At 44.0% G+C, this 23,535-nt stretch overlaps 1 protein-coding gene across 1 annotated transcript in view; it reads right to left on the bottom strand.

The window, feature by feature from the left end:
- Positions 1 to 22,945, bottom strand: part of kif6 (kinesin family member 6) — a gene marked incomplete at its 5' end in the record, with an annotated part of 110,182 nt that extends 87,237 nt beyond the window's left edge. Inside the window, 5 exons of the mRNA XM_080784283.1 lie at positions 5,639 to 5,768; positions 10,557 to 10,666; positions 11,665 to 11,812; positions 19,201 to 19,310; positions 22,880 to 22,945. Coding sequence (XP_080640409.1) covers positions 5,639 to 5,768; positions 10,557 to 10,666; positions 11,665 to 11,812; positions 19,201 to 19,310; positions 22,880 to 22,945 — 564 coding nt within the window. The remainder of the gene's footprint in view (positions 1 to 5,638; positions 5,769 to 10,556; positions 10,667 to 11,664; positions 11,813 to 19,200; positions 19,311 to 22,879) is intronic.
- Between the last annotated feature and the right edge of the window lie 590 nt (positions 22,946 to 23,535).

Below are 23,535 nucleotides of genomic sequence, written 5' to 3'. Positions count from 1 at the left end.
TTTTAGAGTTTTCTTAACAATAATATAAATAATATGTGTATAGAGCGGTTGAGGAGAGAGGAGCAATGGCATTTAAACAAACAATGGGTCACACTCGAGAGTGACAAGAGTGAGTTTGCTTATTTTATTTCTGTGCGACAAGAAACGTTTGTCCTTTCTTGTAATACAGCACCTTTCACTATAGCATGTTCAAATAAAATAAAAACTATTTTATTAGTCACTGTCTAAGGAGTCTTCCTTAAAGGTTTGTGTGTAGTCTTTTTCTGTCAGTTTTCCTTTCTTGTAAGGGAGGATAAAAAGAAACCAACTCACCCTTATCCCACTGAGTGCAACCCATCATTTGTCATACAAATCAACATAATGAACAGAACTTCTGTTTTCTGATTGATTGCTTGAAGACTGTATTAACACTATTAATAACAGTACAGGTAGTAGAGTCAAAGGTTATGCTAAAAAGCATAACACAAAACTCCCCAGGGTCTTGTTTCCATTGTGGTCCATTCAGTTTGACTTTCATTTATATCGTCAGCCTGGAAATGATACTGTAACTGTACGCGTGCACAGTTCATTTAACCTAAGATGAGTGTGCAAATGTAACCAAATGGACTATTTTGACTATTTTGTACACTCTGGAGTTAAATTAACCCTAAGGTTTAGTGTGTGGTGGACGGCCAAAAGTAAATTTATTTTCTCTTATCCTTCAGGGACTTTCCATATCCTGACAACAAAAATCTTTGTTTAATTTGTATAATTTTATTCTGACTGGGTACGGAGATCAAAGGCATGTGTTGTACACACATGGTGGCCGCCTGACAATAGCTGAGGTTGATGTTCAAGACGCTCACAGACACAGCAGAACAGAAGCCAGGGAGAGACGAGACGAGCAGGAGACAGAAATAGAATTTGACTCATCCTCACTCAGACAGAAAGGGTTTTGATAACTGCCAGAAGATGGGTCACCGTGTGAGTATGTGAGAGCACAGCAGATGCCCAGATAATTATTGTCTCTGTCGGGCAGAAACCCATCTCCGCATTCTAACTTTTCTTTTGTGTTTTTTCGTAAATTAGCGGCCAACCTGATCATACGACTCGAGTCTCACAAAATCCACAAAAAGGAGAAGATCTGCAAGCTTGAAACGCGGATCGAAATGCGGTGCGTTTGAGCTTGTAGATCTACTACTTTTGAAAAGTAACAGTTTCCACCCGACAATAGACATACAGGACATGGACAGTCAGAGGCACGTTGTTTATCTCTCAATTTTGTTTTCGTCAGCACTGCAGCTGTATGCACTTGGGTTGAAGACGTTGGGAGTATAAATGCTCATGGCTTTTAATTAGTACAGAAATGTTGGGCCTTCCCTTGATAATAGACTAGACCTTGCCTTTAATTAGCTTTCGAGGCATTTCTTTCCCCACCTCACTGGTAGAAAAGGTCTATGACCACCACTGATTTGAGATATAGACATGACTCACACCGGGTCCCGCTGTCACGATTTGAAGATCACACACACACATTCCATCTCATGGCTTTTCAAAAGGTGCTCTGACCCCGACTTGTCACTGTAAAGATGCCAACACTTGTTTGTCAAGGTTACCGCCAACTCGCGGCAGAGCCTTCGCTAAATCTCAACCGGCCCGTGTCATGTCTTTCTACACTCCGAATTCCATTCACTCTTCACCTGACCTCCGCTGCTCCCCGGGGTATCCCTTAAAGCACAGCGATGGCGCCTTTAGATGCCTTAGGAGGCCTCTGGAAGGATCAGTTATAGAACGGTATACTAGTGGTTGATTTAGGATCAGATCGCATGCGTGGTCGGTTGTGACCGAGACGTGTTATCAGCTAAGCTATAAAAAAAAAGAAAAGGAAGCATTGTATGTTATGTTTTTAACATAATTGAACTTTAAAACTTGAAAAACTGTGTGAAATAGGAACGTCAAAGTAGGCCTGTAATACGTTTGTTCCATTGATCCGAGACAAAGCACAATCGATTGATTGATGATTAACCCATTTAGACCGTGTGGAAACGTCACAGCTAATCCAACCGATGGATTGCGAGGACGTGTAGGCCTACTGTACACACGCCCTAGCACATTATCATTGATATCAAACGAGAGAAAAATATTCTGATTTATTACTTGCTGTTCGCGCATGCGTGTTGCCATTCACTTCCCCGTTAGGGTTTACGGCTCGGAAAGAATGCCTCGTATCTCCTAATCTAGGGAGCTCTCCGTGGTTTTGACCAGATGGATATACTAAGCTCTTCATTTCTGACTTCAACATGCCTCTCGTTCAAAATATGACATTTTGAACGAGAATATGAAACAAAATATGAAAGAAATCCCGGCGCCAATCGGTCAATCGGTATCGATGTGGCCTCACAGCTAGAAGGTCCTGGGTTCGATTCCCACTGGGGACGCTGTGGGTGCTGGGGGCGTGTTCTCTCCTCCGTGACACTGGCAAAGTGTTACAAAAATTGTGGGATAAAAATTATAGAAAAAAAGAACATGCTCCGACGATGCACGTGGCCAGATGGGTGAGCTGTGGACTATTTTTAAACTTCCAAGTGGGCCCTGATCCAGAAAAGGTTGAGAACCACTGCCCCCTAAAAGGACCGGGCCGTACAGTAGCTAGGGGTCCCCCGGACCCCACTTTGAGAACCACTGACCTATCATCGTCTCTTCTCTCGGTTTACGATCCCTCCCCCCCACCCCAAAAAAAACAAAAACATGACCTCACCGGAGCTGCTTCCTGACCTCCTGTGGAACACATGCTGACCCCACAGCGGCCGTGCACTGACCACACACAGTGACTGACCGCAGTGAGTCAGCGAGCGAGGTCCTGACAGAGGGGTCTGAATGGGCTACAAACCCCCATAACCCGGAGACTAAGATCGTTGATTCAAGTCTGTGGGAGCTACGGGAGGGGGGGGGGGGGGGGTGCATTCGGACCACCTGCTGTGCTGTGCACCGCCACTAGATTCAAACCCGATGACTCGGTTCACTTTTTGCCGTGTGTTATTTACTTAGAAATAAAACCGACTATCAACTAAAGTAAACAAGGTGAGGTCAGCGGCTTTGTGCCAAAACCTGCACTGGACTGACGTTCTCTAATATAGTCGAGTGATCACAAGTCTTGTCTCTTAGGGTTCCCTGCGGCACAAAACAATTTCAGATGGGGGTCCGCGGCCAAATATAGGAGTCTATATCAATTTGGGGGTCCTAGACACAAAAGGCACATACTGTACTGCTCCACCTCCCTCCTTAAGTAATTAAAAACCGATTCCGTTTTTCAAACGCTTTCAATATTTTTCAAAAATGCTCAAAAATAGCAGTATATCTGCTCTTTTTGAATAGCCAACGCATAAAAGGTTCAAAACTGTTGTGATGCTGTGTTAACAGTACACATTTTGCTAGGGACCCCCTGAACCCCCTCAGGGACCCCTTTGAGAACCACTGACATAGAGAACCAAAAAGAAGAAAAAAAACACTGACTGTAGCACAGATAAGAGCATAAACTAGGCTTTAATACGTGTGGGCTGAGCAGAGGCGGGAGATGGATGGGAAGAAGACAGAAAAAGAAATCCAGATGAGAGGAAATGTGTCCTGCTGCTGAAAAGTTGAGGGAAGGTTGAGAAGGTTTCAGAAAGTGTATTTTATCTCCTGTCCCATAAGAAACGACACAAGGGAAGCCACTAAAAGTCTCCCCGACAGACGTGTGATGATGAGCTCATGGTTTTGGAGTGTGGCGTGAACATATAGTACGTGTCATCTTTTGTCCACATGCGGCTGCGAGCGAAGAGAAGAAAGAAACTGATTCTGTGAACCTCATGGCGAAGAGAAGAAAGAAACTGATTCTGTGAACCTCATGGCGAAGAGAAGAAAGAAACTGATTCTGTGAACCTCATGGCGAAGAGAAGAAAGAAACTGATTCTGTGAACCTCATGGCGAAGAGAAGAAAGAAACTGATTCTGTGAACCTCATGGCGAAGAGAAGAAAGAAACTGATTCTGTGAACCTCATGGCGAAGAGAAGAAAGAAACTGATTCTGTGAACCTCATGGTGAGTTCTTTGCAGAGCGAAGAGAAGAAAGAAACTGATTCTGTGAACCTCATGGCGAAGAGAAGAAAGAAACTGATTCTGTGAACCTCATGGTGAGTTCTTTGCAGAGCGAAGAGAAGAAAGAAACTGATTCTGTGAACCTCATGGTGAGCGAAGAGAAGAAAGAAACTGATTCTGTGAACCTCATGGCGAGTTCTTTGCAGAGCACAAGTGTTCTGGGGGGAATATTCTGGCGTTGATAAATGACTGATGTTGATGGGTTCTTTGTTTGCTCAAAGCTCAAGGGAGACGCTTGTATGAAGGAGTGAGTCCCAAGGAGGACGCCAACAACAGTCTCTGTGTGGGTGGACTGTTAAGGACAAAAACCTGGGTCGCTGATCGGCTCCCTGCAGGACAGGACCCTCTGACCGTTTTGATCAACGGTCAACTAGAACAAGCAAGCAATGTGTTTTCCAGTTAAATATTCCCCCAGGCTATTAAGCATTGAACACTGGGAGACAGAGTGTGTGTGTGTGTGTGTGTGTGTGTGTGTGTGTGTGTGTGTGTGTGTGTGCGTGTGCGTGCGTGTGTGTGTGTACTGTAAATTGGAAAGACAAAATAACATTGTTTTAAACAAAGGAGTTAAGCAGAGGGTCGATTATTAGATTAGTTGCTTGTTAGACAAAACAGTACCGCACAGAAATCCTTCATCTCTTAAAAGTGGTAAAAAAAAAAGAACCCAACTGGGACACCATATCTATTTCAGCTTTATTTGCGTGCGGGATCAACTTGTCCACATCAAAAAGACGAAATCTGAAATGAAAAGGGCCCCCGCCACTAGATTCAAACCCGATGACTCGATTCACTTTTTTGCCGTGTGTTATTTACTTACAAATAAAAACCGACTATCAACAAAAAGTAAACAAGGTGAGGTCAGCGCTTTGTGCCAAAACCTCAGGTTGCACCGAGTGCACTGGACTGACCCACCGCAGCCGTCTCATCAGGTTGGGGAGTCTGGGTGTCTGAGCATAGAAAAGAGCCACCACAACATAAACAGAAATTACAGACGGAATGCTGCGTTTTACAGAGGAAAATGTGTGGTGAGGAGGAGAGAAAAAAAAAAGACCACAGGGGCACCAAAATAATATTACAGAAATGTCATAAGGTAGCCTTTGGAGTGCATGTTGGATTTCTACTGTAGGGTACAAAGAAAACCCTTACAAGTATGTTACTTTGTAGCTACTTTTAGAGATGGTCATACATATTCAACATGCCAGTGCATATTAGTACCTAACGTCTCTACGTAGTAAGATCCTCTGAGAGTGTAGACATGGAACCGAATGGGTCCGTATCCCATTTGGTTCCATGTATACCCTCTCTCAGAGTTCAATTAAAACCCATTTAGGACTATGAGGCTGATTCTAAAAACGCCTTCTAAATGCTGACCTAGGTATTCTGAAAACGTAGGTCAAAAATGTTATGCTGCTATATACTGTACATACTGTAGCAAGAAGAGCCCCCAAAACTAGATTGGTATGGGACTCAACTCTTTAAAGTAAACCTCAATGTTCGACTGCTGGAAAAGCACGGAGGGGCCTTACTTCTGCAATCATCCGATTGGTGTCGCCCAGGAAGAGTAGGTTGAGAGCCTCCTCCTCATTGGCCGACTGCTGGAGGGACAGATTCTTGAGGTGGATATTCTGGTCTGAATCCTCCATGATTGTCACCTTGCTGGAAAAGAGACATCATAGTGGAAGAAAACGTGTAGATTAAAATAATGTAGTTAGTATGTCAGGATTTAAAACACACAGTACAGTAACATTGAGTTAATTTAAATCATACACAATGAAGCCTATTCATACTCCAGTTTTAGGTGACCACAAGAACAGAGAGATGTGTTCGGGTGAGTGGTCGCTTATCACCGCGGCGTGACGTCATGTTGTAGTTTTAGGTGGTCACCTTAACTTGAGTATGAATAGGCCTATTACATATCTGGACAAAGCCTTGACTTAAAGAAATATTAAAGAAATGCACACAGCATACAGTATATTTCCTAGACACGCATTCTGGCATCATCAGGCCATACATGGCCATTACTATATTTACAATTCAGATCCAGAGCGACTTATAAAGTGTAAGATTAGAGTAAGTAGCATGAAGACTAGTCAACCAAACACAAGGTACACGGTCAAGTAAATCAAGTGCTAGGAGGATAGCAATCTGGGATAAAAAAATAAATCCTTTGAGCAAAGCTCTGAATTCATCTTGAGAGATTAGGAGGATAGGATAATAACTAGGATTTCAGTTAGACATCAAAGTGTCTGTGTAAACAACACACATGGTATGATCTGTGTGGGCAAGCAAACTGCGCTTACTGTACTGTACTGTATCTATAAATAACATACGTAGCATGTGAAAACTTACATCTGACTAGCATAAGGCAACAAGAACAGATGCAAACTAGAAGAAGTGCTCCTCCGAGCACAGGTCTCCACCAGGTCAGGAACGTTCAGGATTTATTTTTGCAAAAATGTGCCTCCTGATGGCACTATAGTATGGCAATGTTAAAAGGGTGGCATTAATTGTTCCTGTGAAATGTGCGTTTCACAGCCATTGAACGCTGCGTTCATGATTTGAGGCATTTTGTTAAAAAACGGGCCACACCTGGAAACAATTGATGTCAATCATAGCCAACCACGATAGAATATATATATTTTTTTAAATCACAGATCCGTCTTGATCACATGACTATAAAGATTATGTGTACTGATTTGCGTGATATTTGGATACAATCTGAAGGACTAATATGTTTTTCCAAAATCGGCCTCATGGTGGTGCTATGCTATAACAGGCCGTTCTGGAAAATGTGGGGCAGAGCTTCCGAATTGGCATCCAGGGAGTGTGCGTGCAGTGTGCACAGTTTGGCATCGACCAGGCCAACGGTGCCAGAGATTAGCTGTAGACGGACGGGCGGACACACAGACGGACAGACAGACACATGGACGGACACTCGGACAGGGTGCTGCAAACATCCTCTCTCCCCCAGTGGAGACAATAATTAAGAAGTGCCAGATGGTGAGGTACAGAGTTTGAAGAGATGAGTTTTCAGACTGCGGCATACAGGAGGAGTGCGGAGTCTGCATTCCTGACTGAGTGGCGAGGTCATCCCACAGCTTGGGAGCCAAGAGGAGGTCAATTTGGAATGCTGGCCAGGGTGTCATGGTAGGGACAGATGTAGACGTCACGGTGATAGGGACAGACGTAGACGTCACTGTGATTGCTGACCAAAGTGTGTGGCAAGGGCTGTAATGCTGTGTTAATGGGCAGATGCAGAAGCTGCAAAGATGCAAAGATCACAGCATAATTTGTTGCATTGTAGTTTCGTAAAATCTTTTACTTGCTCACACGGTCGTGATGTCAATCACGTCATCAAGTGTGAGTCCGTAGTGACGTGTGTCATTGCAGCTACAGATGTATCTTTGCATCTGGAAGTTGAAATCAGCTTCAATTTGTAGCTTTGTAGCTTTTTGCAGCAGCTACAAACGTCGGATGCATCTTTGCATCTGCATGTCGCTGGCTTCCATTGAAAATGAATGGTAAACTGTGTCTTTGCATCTGCCCGTGTGAACTCAGCATGAGGCTGCATCATACACTACACAGGTGACCTACAGTACAAGCCCCGTCTATACAGATGACCTACTGTACAAGGAGACCTTTTTAAATTGGATGCGAGCGGCAACCATGCAGGAGCCAGTGGAGTGAGCCCATCAAAACAGAGACACAAGGGAGGTGTGCTCGCAGCATTCTGGATGTACGGTAGTGGAGTGACTAGTCTGTTGCAACGACTGTCCAGGATCACTTCCGTTTTTTAAAATCCAAACAACCAAGGGGGAGCCAGGGGGAGGGCGGGGACATGGACTTGACACTTTTTTTTATCTCCCTGGGGGATCATAATGTGATAATAGACGGGGCTTGCTTCTGAAAATAAAACAAAACAAAAGTTACTAACAATGTTAAGTAGAGATGGATGAAGGGACCGCCGGGTTGGTAGATATTCCTTGCTAACCTTAGGACGTTGTTATCATACGGTATGTGGATGTACTGTATAACGTTTCTCAAGTGGTTGTCCAACAATCTTTTGAACAAATGTTCAGTTGTGACTTTAGGGCTGCAGACAAACATCCATAGCAGGTGGTACTACAGTAGTTGAAGAACACAGAAGTGAAGAACAAAAGAAGAATCCGTCTACTAGCACCGAAGGATCTTAAGACGGCGAAGGAAGTAGATTATTTGCTTTGTTTTCTTACACACCGATTTGAATCAATTTGACTTTTTGAAAATGAATACCCGGCCTCTACTACTTGATCATACACAGAAGTCACACAGAAGCATCAAAAGTAGCAGATCCAAAAGCTCGAAGCACGGCACAAAGCAACGTGATTTAAGGTTGTCGACATACAGTATACTATTATGGCCCGTTTCATGGTTATATAGTAGGGTCGTGTTCCCCCACAGCCTAATTCCTCACCGCATTACGTGATTTTTGTTTGTAAAGTATGTAAAATATATGTAAAGTTAACGTGACTTTCGCTCATTTAAAGATCTTATCTTAACCGATGATATGGAAAATCCTTCACACAGACGGTAGCCAAAGGAAACTTGTGAGGCGGCACGAAAAACAAATTGCCAGTTACAAGCAGCAGAATGGCATATTATGCGGCTTGATGCAGCAATACATTAAGTAAGACCTCCCAACTTAAACTGTGCATAAACACGCAATGTTGACGGGGCAGGGACGGGATGGGAAACAACTTCAACAACATCCACTGAACACAAATTAGAGGACAACATTTATCAACGGGGAAAACATGCAAACGGAAATGGAACGACACTAAAACAAAAGTTGTGTATTGTGTACATGTATATATATATCGTCGTTGTCGGGCAGAAACCTCTTATCTCCACGTTTGAACTTTTGTGTTTTTTCATAAATTAACGCCCTACTTGATCATACTAGTGAGTGAGGTGCTAGAAAGTGGCAGATCCACAAGCTTGAAACGTGTCGCAAAGTGACCCATTTTGAGCTTGTACTGTAGGTCTGCTACTTTCTCTATTTTTGAAAATGTGCTAAATAATGACATTGTATGACATGATATATTATAATCTATTCTATAATGACATGCCCAAAATATGGATGCCAGGGTGAAAGTGGTTTTGAAGTCATTTCCGTAAGTTAGTATGGTGACCTATGGGCGAAAACGGCGAGAGAAGAAAAGAGTGAAAAACATGAGAATAGACAAGTGTGCGAGAAAGAGAGAGGGAGGGGGCAGAAGCCACGACAGATAGAGAAAGAGGTTTTCAGTGCCACATCTCCTGGAATCAGCAAGTGTGACCACAGCATGGTCAACAGCGGGTACCGTCTATTTACAGAAGACTGTGATTTGTGGGCACTTAAACCTTGAGCTGAATCTCCTGTGAAAGGAGAGAAGTGACATTAGAAAAAGAAGAAAAACACCAGAAAAAGAAAAGTAAGTTAAATAGGACTCATGCGGGAAGAAAATAGGACCAAATTGTGCGGGTCAAAAATGATGGATCGTGTTTTGTGACTGGATATGCAAAGTGGTGTATTTTACATAGGCCTATAGCAAAGTGAACGTAGAATAAATCCTGAGCTGAAAAAGAAGGATGACTGACTGACTGACTGACAGACAGACAGACAGACAGACAGGGAGGGAGGGAGGGAGGGAGGGAGACAAACGGAGTCAAGAAGAAAAAACAAAACAACAGTGGTAGACGCAGACAGATATGAGAAAACAATGTGACCAACTATGAAAAACTACTTTTCCACATGACTACCCAGCTCTCCACTCTAGTGGTTTAGTCTGCCATCAGGTTGAGTCCTCTCTCTCTCATAGGCTCATTATGTCAATTGGCAGATGTGTAGTGGCCCGGTAAATACTGGGAGTGGAGTCTCAATGTTTCACCACACAGTGCGTCTAGGCCAGCTTGACAAATAGCTTTTGGGGACTACGGCTAAACTATAAGCGCAGGAGACTTTGGGAGAACACTGGAGTCACTGGTCTTTGGCCAGTGGGAGGCTGCAAAGTACCATTATCTAGGGCTGAATTTACAATCTGTCTAAATTAAATCAATCGGTATATCACATTCTTAATACATATTGATGATGAACAATGGAAATTCAATGGAGACACTGTAAATGCTCTTATTTTCATTTCGTTGCATCTTTCAGCAGATGTAAAGGGAAAGGAACTGGTTGGAAAAACGTGTTTCCTACACACGCTACGTCCAACCGAGGAATCTCCCCCCTATCAGGTGAAAAGAAGCGGCTTGGACTCCTCATGCATTGAAGGAAGCATGAGGTCAGTCTGTTGCTCTCCCCAGGTTGGCAGAGGGAGTGTAGAACCCAGGATTACATTAGATAAACATTTTTAAATGGGGTCCACGGCCAAACATACACGGCCAGTGATCTACATGAGTGTGCCCAAAATGAATACTCACGGCAGGTCTTCCAGGCGAGAGGCTTCCTGTTTGGGGTCCAGCAGGTCGAAGCCCTGCTCGTTGTAGATCTCCAGGTAGGAAACGTGGGTGGTGTACACCATACTGTTGTCCTGTGGACAAAAGAAACAATGAACACCTCATTAGAACCGAGCCTTTGTGGTTTGATGGCAGCCTTTCACCGACTTCAGTAGAATGTGCACAGATATTTTTGAATCTACATAAATATAATGTCATGCTACAGTATCCCATTGAGGGAAGACTTCGAATCCCGGCTCCTCCTGTCCACAGGAGGTCTCCTTATATTGAACCCTAGCCTCCAATGAGTCGGTCGGTGTGAGCTCGCCACCATTGGTGTGTGAATGTGGGAAGTGAGGACGCTGGCGTCGACTGTTCGCCACTTCACCTCCCAATGTATGAATGAATGAACCATTGTAAAGCGCTTGGAAAAGCGCTATAAAAATGCAATTCATTATTATTATAATAGTAGTAGGTTGCCCCCAGTCAATCGACGCACTCCCACAGCAAGCTCCACGGGTCGAAGGGTGCCCTGTGTGACATCCTCTGTCCCCTGCCCCCATCCCACTTTTGTCTATATCTATTATTTCTTTTAGTGTTGTGGCTGTAATGTATTGTCTCTATGATAAATTGAGTAAAAGTTTTCAAACTTGTTAATTAAATAAATATATTCAAATCAATCAATAAATCGTCGCTAAGTATCGGGCAAAAACCTCCTATTATACGGTATCTCCATATTCGAACATTGTGTGTTTTTTTCGTAAATCAACACCCTACTACTTGATCATACCACAGCGTTTCACAAAAGCATCAAAAGTAGCAGATCCGCAAGCTTGAAACGTTGGTTTACCACTTGAAACTGTGGTTTACAACTGTGGTTCTCAAAAATAGCAGATCTACAAGCGCACATCGCGTCACTTTGTGCTGTGCAAAATATATATATAATTCAAAGTCTTGAGTGTTTAAGTGTTTACATTTTTTTTTTAATATATATATTCTTGTCCCTGGCACAAAACATTTTCAGATGGCCAAATAGTGTCATTTTGGGTGTCCTTGGCACGAAAACGTTTGAGAGTGCAACAACATGCTAGACCTGGCTGAAGCGCTGGTACATGTAGGCGAGGGTGCGAGGGATGATGCCGCGGTCCGTGTAGCGCTCCGCCCCGCCTGTGATGGTGAAGGTCTTCCCGCTGCCCGTCTGGCCATAGGCGAAGATGGTACCATTGTACCCTCCCAACACACTGACCACACACACACACACACACACACACACACCTAATGATCTTTGTTCCAATCTGTAATTTGCGGCTAGTGCCGTGGCTTGTTTCTTAAAAAAACAGTTTGTAAGATGTCAATATTTACAGTATGTATCATTCAACACTATTTGAATAAAGAAGATTGGTTTCATGGAAGAGGCTTCTGAACCTGTATTCTACTGCCATTTTGACCACTTCTAACACTCTTTCATCTCAATATAACTAATCTATGGTAGAATATATGGTGTATTGTGCTTGTAGATCTGATATTTTCAGCGTGCGACTGCTTTCATAGAAGACATGCTGACTGGAATCCATAGGACTGAAATCAGTCGTGACGACTGAGAACTTGAGTCCATGCACACACGCTGCAAACTGCTGCTGCTGTCTGCACGGACGTTGCATCCTCTGCTAAAGCTCCAAATCCAATCTCTGTTAATGGCATTAACCTGCCGCAACAGCATCACAGCAGCACACAGTATACATATTTAATGGCATTATATAGGAGCCTTTACAATCTGTGACACTGACCACTGAAGTTTGTTTGATTTGGTAATCAACAGGGATTAAACACTGCACCGTTTATATAAGCTGCACCATCAACAACCCCACCCTGAGAGAAGCGCTGTGAACATGAGCTCATACACAGCACAGCAGTGTTGTTTTTGTCAGCAAATTTCTATTTTAGTTTAGTCATAGTCTTTGGAATGAAACTTCATTTAGTTGTAGTCGTATTTTAGTCACCTGGAATGTTTTAGTGTTAGTCTAGTTTTAGTCGACTAAATCTACAGTTGATTTATTGTATTGGGAAATGTAATGTTTGTGTAAGACGGAAATCTACACTAATAACTGAATAATGGAAAAGGAGAAATATTTAACTTTTTTTCTTTTTTAACTCTGGACCACGGCCCTCACTTTGAAAACCTCTAGTACGGTTAGAGCCTCAACGTATAGCCATGTCAGACTGTTAATATGCATCATGTGCCTCGGTCTGACTTCACCATCTTAATTTGCAGTGGAGTGTGGTGGTGAAGCTGCCAACAATATCCTAAACCAGACACCAAATGTCTGAGTGAATCGAACCTGACACTGTAAATCCACAGGGAAAGACTGCAGCCAGTGGAGGGCGGCGGCAAACGGCGACAGACATCTGCCAGTGACGGAGGAGGAATGTCTCATAGCTTGATTGAAGGAAAGGACCCAAACCCAGTCAAACTAGGCAGGCAGGGGCTTGGTGAATTTTGGTTTGGCACTGAACTGGACACCACGCGTGCAGAGGGCCATGGAAACCCTTTTTTTTCTCTCTAATGGGACCAAACCTCTATTTGAGTGAAATGAACATCTAAAATTATGGTGCTGAACATTATGAGGGAGAAGGTGAGGGATACGTATCCTGTTATGCAGGCTTGGAGCCAAACCAGGGAGAAATGACAAAATGACAGGCTAGTCCCCGACACCAGAGCCTGGATCAAAAGGTGATGTTATACCACCGTAGGCTCTGTCCCTCCTCTCCCAGTCGCCAAATTCAAAAGAAACCTTTTCGACGATACTTTAGGGAATTTCTAAAAGAACTCGAAAAGAAAAGAATGGCTCGCCTCTGGCTATTTCTAATGGAACGGACGTGCCTGAATCTGAGCGGTGTGGCGCTTTTCCCTTTCGTCAAGAGTTGTGCCATTCCACACCCTGCACAGGACGGGGTAAACGATAGAACTCCGTGTCAGTCGGCATAAAGAATTACGTCGACTCACAGAACGGCGGTTTGGTATATATTCTGACTTGGACGGCGACTGGGGCAGTGGGCGGCCACTTGATCCTGCGTGAGTCATGGCGGTGAAGGAGTGGGTAGGACACGGGCTCAGTGTTTTTAGGTTAATGTCAGCGCTAATGATGTGCGGCCCGAGCGCTGTGCCACCGAGGCCGGGGCGTTTCCCAATGCTTGTTCCTGTTTACACCTCAGCCTTCCTGGAGACCAACAGTCCTTAAGCCAGGACACTGGACTCCTCTGTTCTCACGGTTCTTTTTTTAAAGGGAAAAGGGCAATTTGAATATTTTGGGCCTTTGTTGAGATGGTATGGACCATATGAGTAAGGGATGAACATGAGGGAATACTGTGGGAGAAGTTTGTGCCAGGCCAGTGGCCACCGGTGGTATGGTCTGGTTAAAAGAGGTCTTAACCACTGTACTGTTACTTTGATTTATCTCCCTTCTTGTTCAGTGACTTTGCTGTTCTTTTCTATTTCCCTCTTTATGGTGCCACCATCTTTAAAGGAGAATTGCGTCTGGGGCATGAAACTCGCTGAGTGCACTGATTTATGTGAACCCTAGACTGTCATGGCCAGACTAATATCACTGCGTTTTGCAATGGCAGATCTGGCTGGTTTCCAGGCTAGGTGAACCCATGTCCTTTCCTATAGCACCATCTTTAGGCCATTTTGTTTTTACAAACAAGATATGTCAAAATCGAACTGGCCGCTGTGACCATAAAACTGCTGAGTGCATTCACGGCGCTCCCCAGTGAATGAACCCCAACCATTTGAGAGACCCTATGGCCTTTTTTCTAGCACCAACCTCAGGCCAAAATGTATCAACATTTTCTAAAATGTAAGGTGCAAGGAGCAGCATGACCTCGATGGGTGGCTAGTGAGTCTTTTAGACCCATAGTCCTGTTTTCACTGTCAGGGATGCTGTGGGCGTGTTCTCTCCTCCGCGTCATTAGCGGCCATACCCTAGGTAGGGTTGGCGAAAGCGTCCTTCTGAGTGGAGTTCGCATGTTCTCCCCGTGTCCCCTAGGGCATGGGGACCCCACTTTGAGGGAGTTCCAGGGGGTACCTAACTCAATTAGAGATAGGAACCAAATGGGTCCATTTGGTTCCATTTGTACACTCTCAGCGTTAAATTAACAGTGGTTTTACAATATAAATTGGGGGTCCCAGGGATAGAAATTACATTAAATGGGGGTCTGTAGACTAATGCATGTCAAACTGGGGGTCCTTGAAATCAAACAGGTTGAAAATCACTGCTAGAGCCATCAAAATCTTCTCTTATGGGGGTCCCTGGCATGTATATTTTTCAAATGGGGGTCCGCGGGCTCATCAGTGTCAATTTGGGGGTCCTTGACATGAAAAAGTTTGGGAATCGCTGCCCTAGGGTACTGTAGGTAGGTACCCTCACAAAAAACATGCAGTACTCCTGGTCTCTATTCTGCCTCCCCCTGGTCAGCCTGATGGAGGGGAAAGGAACTGGTTGGAATAACGTGTTCCTTCCACGCGCTACAGTACGTCTTCCTGTCAGGTGATAAGAAGCGGCCAGCTCACTCCACAGGCATTGAAGGAAGCATGAGCTCAGTTCGGGGCTCCTCCCAGGTTAGCAGAGGGAGAGTAGTGCCCAGGATTACAGCTTAGGCAATTGGCACCGGGTGAAAAATAGGTTCCAAAATTGTGATGAGCATACAGGTTTCAAAAGAAAGCAACACTGTGTTGGTCCAAATGCAGCGTTGCGAACTGGGGTTACAATGCAAACAAGAGGAGTTGGCTTGCCAGGCCAGCATCATTATGTCGGCTCTTTCTCCATTAGAACCATTACTGTTGGTTTGTTTTTAGACTACTGTGTTGCGGCTCACGTTCCTAGTTTTGGTTACACCACAGCGGAGACGGGAAGATCGTGACCAAATGAACAAGTTCGGAACTTTGGGCTGAACTTCAGAGGTGTGATATGACTGCCAGTATGACTGAGTACCAATAAAAATAACAACCTGACAGTTATTTGCCAGTTGAGAAGATAAGCGCCTGCTTTGCCTTGAGTTGTGGGTGCAGTTGGTCTGACAGGGAAAATACCGTTATTCAAAGTGAATCCTGACTAGACCTGAACACAAATGCTTCCTGACAACAGGGCATAAAGTAAACTATTGTCCGTCAGTTCGGTTTTGATTTCACTTTTTGATTGCTCTGGCCACGCATGCTACTGTACGTGGGACAATTTCAATATCAACAAAAGAGAAATGGCATCAAGAAACCAACGGCTCATTCACTGTGTCTCTAATTAGTAAGTCATTCTAAACTGAAATGTCTTTCACAATACCCATTGTGGCATGGATCTCTCCTTTCATTGTCTCAGAAGGGAGCATGTATTCCACTAGGAAATGGGAGCTAGAGCCATCAGACTTACTCACCCCTGTGCTCTAGCCATTGTGGTGAGACTGGATTTAAAAGTTTAAGACCTGTGGAATTTATAACATTCCATCAACACTATGTAAATGAGCATTCTGCAGGGGGTGCGAGGTACTGGCAACAGACTACAAACTGAAGAAATGTTGGGACCACGGAGAGTCTGGGGACAGATACTACTCGCGAACAGATGTGATGACTATAGTGCCCTGCAGGCTGTGTCTGACATAGTCATATCAAAGCTTGATGGACGCCAGGCTCAAACTGATACGCTATGACACATACCTCACAGATGACTGCAAGTCTTCAACCTGATGTCAGCCATCTAGCACAACAACAGGGGACTTAAGTATTAAAAGGTCAGCCAGGAAGGGCAAGAACCCAATACCCAAGACCACTGAGCCTCTCTGAGTCAAGTTAAAGTCATCCAAGTCTTAGTAGGCCAACTCTAGATGGCTCACCATCTTGTTTACTGTGTCTCATAATGGCAACGATAATACAAAGTACTTGTGGGATTCCACAAATAGACCCCCATTATGATTAAGAGAAGTGGAATCAGGACCGGAGAGGGGGGCTGAGGAGATGGCTGGGCTAAACCGAGCCAGGAAGACAGAATGTGAGGGAGGTGGAGGACTGGAGGAGAGGAAGAACCTAGTTCAGATAACAACAACATAACCAACATTTGATCACAGGAAATTCCAAGTATCCTCTTGGCTGTTTTCCCTTTGGGGAGTCAGCCCTAATTTAGACTAACCTCTGAGCAGGGTTAAAGCTCCTTCAGACACCATAACAGCTCCTTTTGTTGGGATAGGGTGAAAATTGGGTGCAGGGGTAGCTTGGAGGTTAAAGAAGCAAGCAACAGAATTAGATTATGGACGTATCACCGTACTGATTGGGGGGGATGGGAGGGAGCAAAGAGCCAAATTGCAGTGAATACATTTTTTTTAGCCTGACACAACGTTGCAGAACACACAGGATCTGATGTAACTATCCTATATAAAGTGGCTATGTACTTTATTCTCCCAGTAACTTCCCGCATAAAGCTTTAGGCCAAGCCGCCTACAGTTTCATTTTCATAATGTCCCTAACCTGCATTTCACATGGCATGGAATGAGTGTGCTATAAATCTGTGGTTCTCAATGAGAAAACCCCCCAAGGGGTTCATAATGAAAAACATTTAACCACTTTAACTCGATTGTATCAGCAATTTAGACAAAATAGTGAAAAAAAACACAGCTCATCCAGCAATAAATTTGGTGAGGTGCTGGAGCCAAAAGTAAGTAATTACTTCAGCAATTAAAAAAATAACTCATCCACAAGCACACTACGCAAATCTTGTTCCTCCCTGGCACAAAATCCACGGCCAAGTACATTTCAATTTGGGGGTCCTTGACATGAAAATGTTTGAGAATCACTGCTCTAAATTAGCTTTGTCTTTGATTCAAATGCCTCTTTTAATTTGGACACGGTGGTAGTGGTAGCTGTGGTACTGGCTCCTTCACCTCTCCACTCATAAAGACAAGAGTTGAGGAGTAACCATTAGCCCTCTCTATGGAGCCTGAAGATGAGACTGGCCTCCAGGCTCGTCTACTGCATGTGGTAATTATCGCTTAACACAATAAACAACCGTTCAGAATGAGTGAGGAACCATGGCATAGTCCTCTGTTGTGGCTGGAAGATCTTCACACACGCTTTGAGATGGCAGTGTGTGCCATCCCGTACGCCAGCTCAGTGCACTTAGTGGTTTATGTGTCGTGAGCAGGGCCAAAAATCACAGACTCCCTCCGTTTCCGTCTTAGGGGTAAGTTCAGCTTTACTGTCTTCCCATCAACAGTGGCTGCCGCAGGGTGTGTGGCCTGGCCTGACCACAACACTGACAGACTAGCACTGGATGGATATGCTTTTCACTTCACCGTTTACGTTTACACAAAACCTTTCTGCAATTCCTGCACCGATCAGAGATTATTTTGGACGTCACGCCCGTTTTCTACTTAACCTCTTGTCCGATGTGTATTGAATTGTTTCATTGTATGCGGTTGTCATTGTAATATAAAAACTGTAATTCTACACGATAAAATCAGCACGGACGTTCACTGAGAGATAGAAGAATTTTACCTGTCTACAACTGGTCTGGCGATGGTCTCAAAAATCTCCTCTTGTTTCACATTCTGGTCAAACACCTTTTGGAACCTAGATATAAAGAAGATTTTATCTACCTTTGGCATTTTCAACCTGCCTGACAAAACATAATTCGACTATGACGTAGTCAGGGTTAAAAACAGATGTGGAGGTGCAGAATTAAAAACCAAGGCATTAGAAAAACAAGTTAAAGAACAAACCACACAGAGATAAATATATGTTCGTGAGGGTTTCAAAGCAGAAGAGATGACATACCTTAGTCCTGTCTCTTTATTTAGTCTACAACTACAGTAGCATAGCCTAAAACAAAACCAAAGGGTTTCTGGTTCATCTCAAACATCCCAGGCTGAACACAATTAACCACAGCAGTGCTGAATAAGGACACAACATAGTGCTTCATTTTATCTTTTTTTCCACCAAGTGGACACTCTGGGGGAGTTTAGTCACATCTTCAAAGGCTGCCCCACCCATCCATGTTTTATCCCAGAGAAAGATGAGAGAGATGTGAGAGGAATCTGGCCCATGAGGATCGCTAAATGGGGAAATTGTATTTCTATAAGGGCATGAGGGAACCTCTGCAGGCTATTCTAAGAGGCCTGTGGGTTTCGGTGTCCACTGCTGCCTAACTCCCAAACTGTGAATTTAGCTCTTGGAAGCGTGGCATGTGCCCTGCCCAATGGGTATAAAAGACTGCAGCTTTCACCACCAGCCTTAAACAGATGTTCCAGCTCTCCAGTGACAGATTTCAAAGTTCTTATGCAACCTTGAACACTTAAATTTAGGTTTCCTCTGCACAACCCTGTTTACAGTTATGTTGTCGACTTTTTTGTTGGACGCATTCATCACAATCACAACCAACATAGCTTTTTACAGTTCCACATTTGAATGTGAAGTTCACCACTCTCCATTCAGCCAGCAGCAGAGAAAGTGAACCTAATTAAATGTGCTAATGATGCAACACCACATTTCCTATTACGAGCTGTGGCGTTGCGTCATTTGCACCATTTTAATTAGCTTCAGTTTCTGTACAAGCTGACTGAATGGAGAGTGGTGACCTTTATAGCATTTCACCTGAACTTGTAGTTCTCCCTCTTGTTGTTAACGAAGCCATCGGACAGATCCTTGGGCACCACAAACTCCAGCGAGGCACCCGTCTGCTCTTCGTTGTCTACAGAGTACACCTGTCAGCGGCAAAGACAACAGCAAAGCCAGCTTAACAAATCAACCAACCAAGCCAATCCTATGAGGGCTATTTGCGAGGGTCCAACATCATAGAGGGCAAAAGTCACAGTAAAGGCCAGATTTATGCTTAGTTGCATAAATGTGTCTCAAACTGAATATAGCAGACATACAAGCCCACAACACTCGCACTGCAACACTGGGCTTGTATTGTAGATAGACTATTTCTGGTGCGGTATACACGTCGTTGCACAACCACCTATAATTCAGCTGTTAAGAGTTGGCCTGCCATGCTGAGTGGCCAAAGTTGGACCCTCAGCAGAGCATGCGAGACTAGCTACATAATAGTTTGAGTGTTTGACCGCATGTAATGTACACTGTACTCACTGTATATGTCCAGTCATGCCTATGTTGTTATGTGGTACCTCGTATACGAGCCCCAGCTAAATTTGTGCGGTCGGTGTAATACATCATCCTACGCCTGAAGAGCAATTTTGGCTTCTTGTGGCTTGTCTAATATAAGCATGCACCAACATACAAAAACATGGTAGCCTATTTCTGAAAAAGCCCATATCGTCTGTCAGGTGGAAAGCTCATTATGTCCAAAACTTGTTACTTTTCAGGATTCGAAGGATTCGAAAATTCAAAAGTAGAAAAAATAGCAGATCTATCTACAAGCTCGAAAGGCGGCGGTGTGATGCTGTAGTATGGAGACGTAAACACAAAAAGCTAAAATATGATTTCTGCCCAACGGCGATGATATTTAGCAAGTCTAAGCTTACACATTACAATCAGGGTAATCATAACGGTACAGTAAAATTCCTAAAAAAGCCAAAAAGGCATGCTTCAGGGGGTACAAAGACAAACTGTAGCACACATAATATACTTTCAGCTCTAGCAGCTAGAGGACATTTCAAGTGATGTCTGGCTGGGTAATTTCGAACACTCCCACCCGCTGCCATTGAGCTTCAACATATGTTCCTGGCATATGTTTCCGATGGACACTGATGCAATCACATGCCCCCCTGGGGCCCGCCGAATCAAAGATAAGGCCTGTGTGATTAGACTGTTTTTCACCGACACTGTGCCTGCGGTATTGCTTGTCTGACCGGTCTGGTGTGTCTAAACCACACACACACACACACACACCCACACACAAACACACACACACACAAACACACACACACACACAAACACACGCACACACAAACACACAGACATGCAGGACCGCTAAGAGCCCCCAGGGGGTAGCTGTGCTCCTTCCAGTTTGCTGGACAACATCATCCCCATGCTGAAGTGTCACTGAAACCCTCAGTTTAATTTGATTATTGCCTCCATCAGCTGCTGTGCTCGGACAATAAATTGGGCTGTGTACACACACACGCACACACACAACAGCGTGGACAGAAAGCAGTTTGGCAGGGGCCCCTTTGTTCTTTTAGAATTGTGAGACCAAATTATCCGTCTTCCTACAGCAGCTGAATCAATTACATTACAATTCAGGGGGGTGGTGTGCTGTGATACATGGACAGGGGCAAAGGAAACAATACTTTGAAATGGCACAATGTTCTAATTTATATCAGTAGTTCTCAAAACGTTTTAATTTCAAGGACCCATCCCCCATATAATATAACTCTGAGAGTGTACAAATAGAACCAAACAGACCCGGAATGGTCCATTTGGTTCAATGTGTACACTCTCAAGGCCACTTTTGCACCAAAAGAACTTTGGTTCTAGAATTGGTGCTGTTCTAGATTCTTGGTGCCTTATTGGTACTTTCACGGACCCGGCAGTGAGAACCACCGGTATATAAAATAATTGACCTGCGCCTTATGCAATTAACCTTTGCTTTTTTATATTATAATATATAAGTAGGCTAGGACATGCATCTTACACTACAGACAGTGTGTTATGGTGTACTGTATTAGGGCATAGCAGTGGAGGCCATTTTGTGGTTCCAGTTCCACCGATCACATGGAGATTTCATAAAATATTTTATATAAATTATTTTAAGCCTGGAACCAAGCCATCCATGATCCAGGCTCCTGGTGAATCATAACCATAAAACGTTTTATTCCAAATATATTTTGGGGGAAAGGGTATTTATTAAATATAGGATAGGATACAGTATAATATAAATATAATTAAATGTTCATGATTCACTGTAGGCTTAGGACAACATCCTAAGCCACATCAGGTGAAATGAATGTGGCACCACAACATGCATGGCCTCCAGCCCTCCACTTTGTTTCTATTCTTTAAAAAATGTCGTACAATGCCAAGGAGCCAGAGAACTACATTTAGCAATACATGTATGGGACATGCATAATAAATAAAATGTGAATTTTCGTTCATTTCTTCATCTGGGTCTTTAGAGTCTGTTTATTAATATCACAATATTAGTGCTACTGTGCTACACTGCTGCAGTGCAGAGAGAGCACATAGCCCCACATGTTCCCTCAGCACTATACGCTCATTCTGTAGCTCCGAATGAGCGTAGGGATACACTATGGGGCTAATATATAACCATAGATATATATATTGTTGTGGACTAGCTTTCTGTGGTTTGGAGGCGAGGAATGTTTTTCAGGTAACAGGCTGCAGGCTGTTTACTGGCAGAACGGCAGACATACAGTGTGCTTCCAACAGGTTGGCACAATAATAATTATAACAGGACTTCATAGGTCGGCAATAATACGGTAGCAGTACAGGTAAACTCACACTACTGTCTCTTTGGTGGGTGAGTCAGTCCGTGGTCGGGCGGAGACGGAGGATTATTCACTCGGTAGGCTACGTCTACATACTCATTGAACACCGGAACATAACTGACTTGAACCAGGCGGGCTGAACAGAATACCCAGAACTCTCTGAGGCTGAGAGCCAATAGCAACAGCTAGATAACGTCTAGTAAAGACACACATCATAGGCTGTGGGCAATGTTGTAGCAGGGCATAGAATGGCAGTTGTTCCCGCGTTACGCCAGGGCTCCACTGGGCGCGTCTGCGTCGCGTTGCGTCTCCGACACGTGCGTCAAAAAACGAACCGGTTCAATTTTAATGGTGACGGAGACGCGACGCAACGCGGGGCGTCGCGGGCAGTGGAGCCACCCTTCATTGAATAAAAAGGGAACATTCTGTGACGGTGACGCTGACGCGACGCAGACGCGCCCAGTGGAGCCCTGGCGTTACACCATATAAGAAATGTCTATGCATATTTGCATAACAGTCAGTCAGGCCCTCTCTGCAAATAATACAATCAACACATTATGACCTGCACTCCTGCAGCAGGTGTCACTGTAGGCTGCCATTGAAAGGAAAGTTTACTAATGGTAATGAGGTCCACCGTCGTCCGTCGTCGTTACTCATACTTTACTCATTGGTTTGTTGTTTACAAGTGTTTACTGTTTACAGAGTTGAACTAGAACACTTGACGTTTTAGAACTTGCAACATAGCCTACAGACCGCCAACGCCATGTAAACAGCAGCAGCAGTGCCAAGCTGCCAACTTATAGCGTAGCAGCCATGGCCCATATGGAGCAGCAGGCAGCACGTGCACCTGCATGTCAACTTACCGACGTGATGTCAGCTCTTCCATTGGGTTTCACGCGAGCGTATATTCGAATCTTTTGTTTCACCATGTTCTAGACTTGTTGGCTTGCCTGCTGCTAACATTAGCATCGATAGAAACGTGGTGCTCCCTCTCTCTCTCTCTCTCTCTCTCTCTCTCTCTCTCTCCTGTCGGATTTGTTGCACCCCTGTTGCTATGGTGAGGACTGAGGACAGAGTCACGTGGTCCAGAACGCTCCACAAGGTAAACGATCGAAGTCAACTTATTTTATTCAAATGCTTTTGGCATAACTGAGAATTAAACCTGTCAAGAAAGAGTAGGTTTATTGTGGCATATAAAATAAAAAATGTTCTGCCGAATAGGCTAATATACAAAACACACCACATTTAATGTATTGTCCTTTACTGTAGGCTACTATAGTCAACTTCTTGTGACAACTCACAGTCACAGCCTTCAAGTGTAAGTCTGTGCTGTATGTGACATGTGTCCAACATCTCTTTTTATAGGCCTACTTGAGAATGTTTCTCTTGAGTGGGATACAGCATTGACAGTGACACCACCATTCCCTCTTGGTAACCACACCACCCAAGAATGTTCAATATCAAATAAAGTTCTATCACCTAGCTAGTACAGCAAGCTACATTATTCAAAAGCTGTTGT

The sequence above is a fragment of the Protomyctophum bolini genome, assembly GCF_963924005.1.
Source record: "Protomyctophum bolini genome assembly, chromosome: 15".
Classification (NCBI taxonomy): domain Eukaryota; kingdom Metazoa; phylum Chordata; class Actinopteri; order Myctophiformes; family Myctophidae; genus Protomyctophum; species Protomyctophum bolini.
This window is presented reverse-complemented; position numbering and strand designations above follow the sequence as displayed.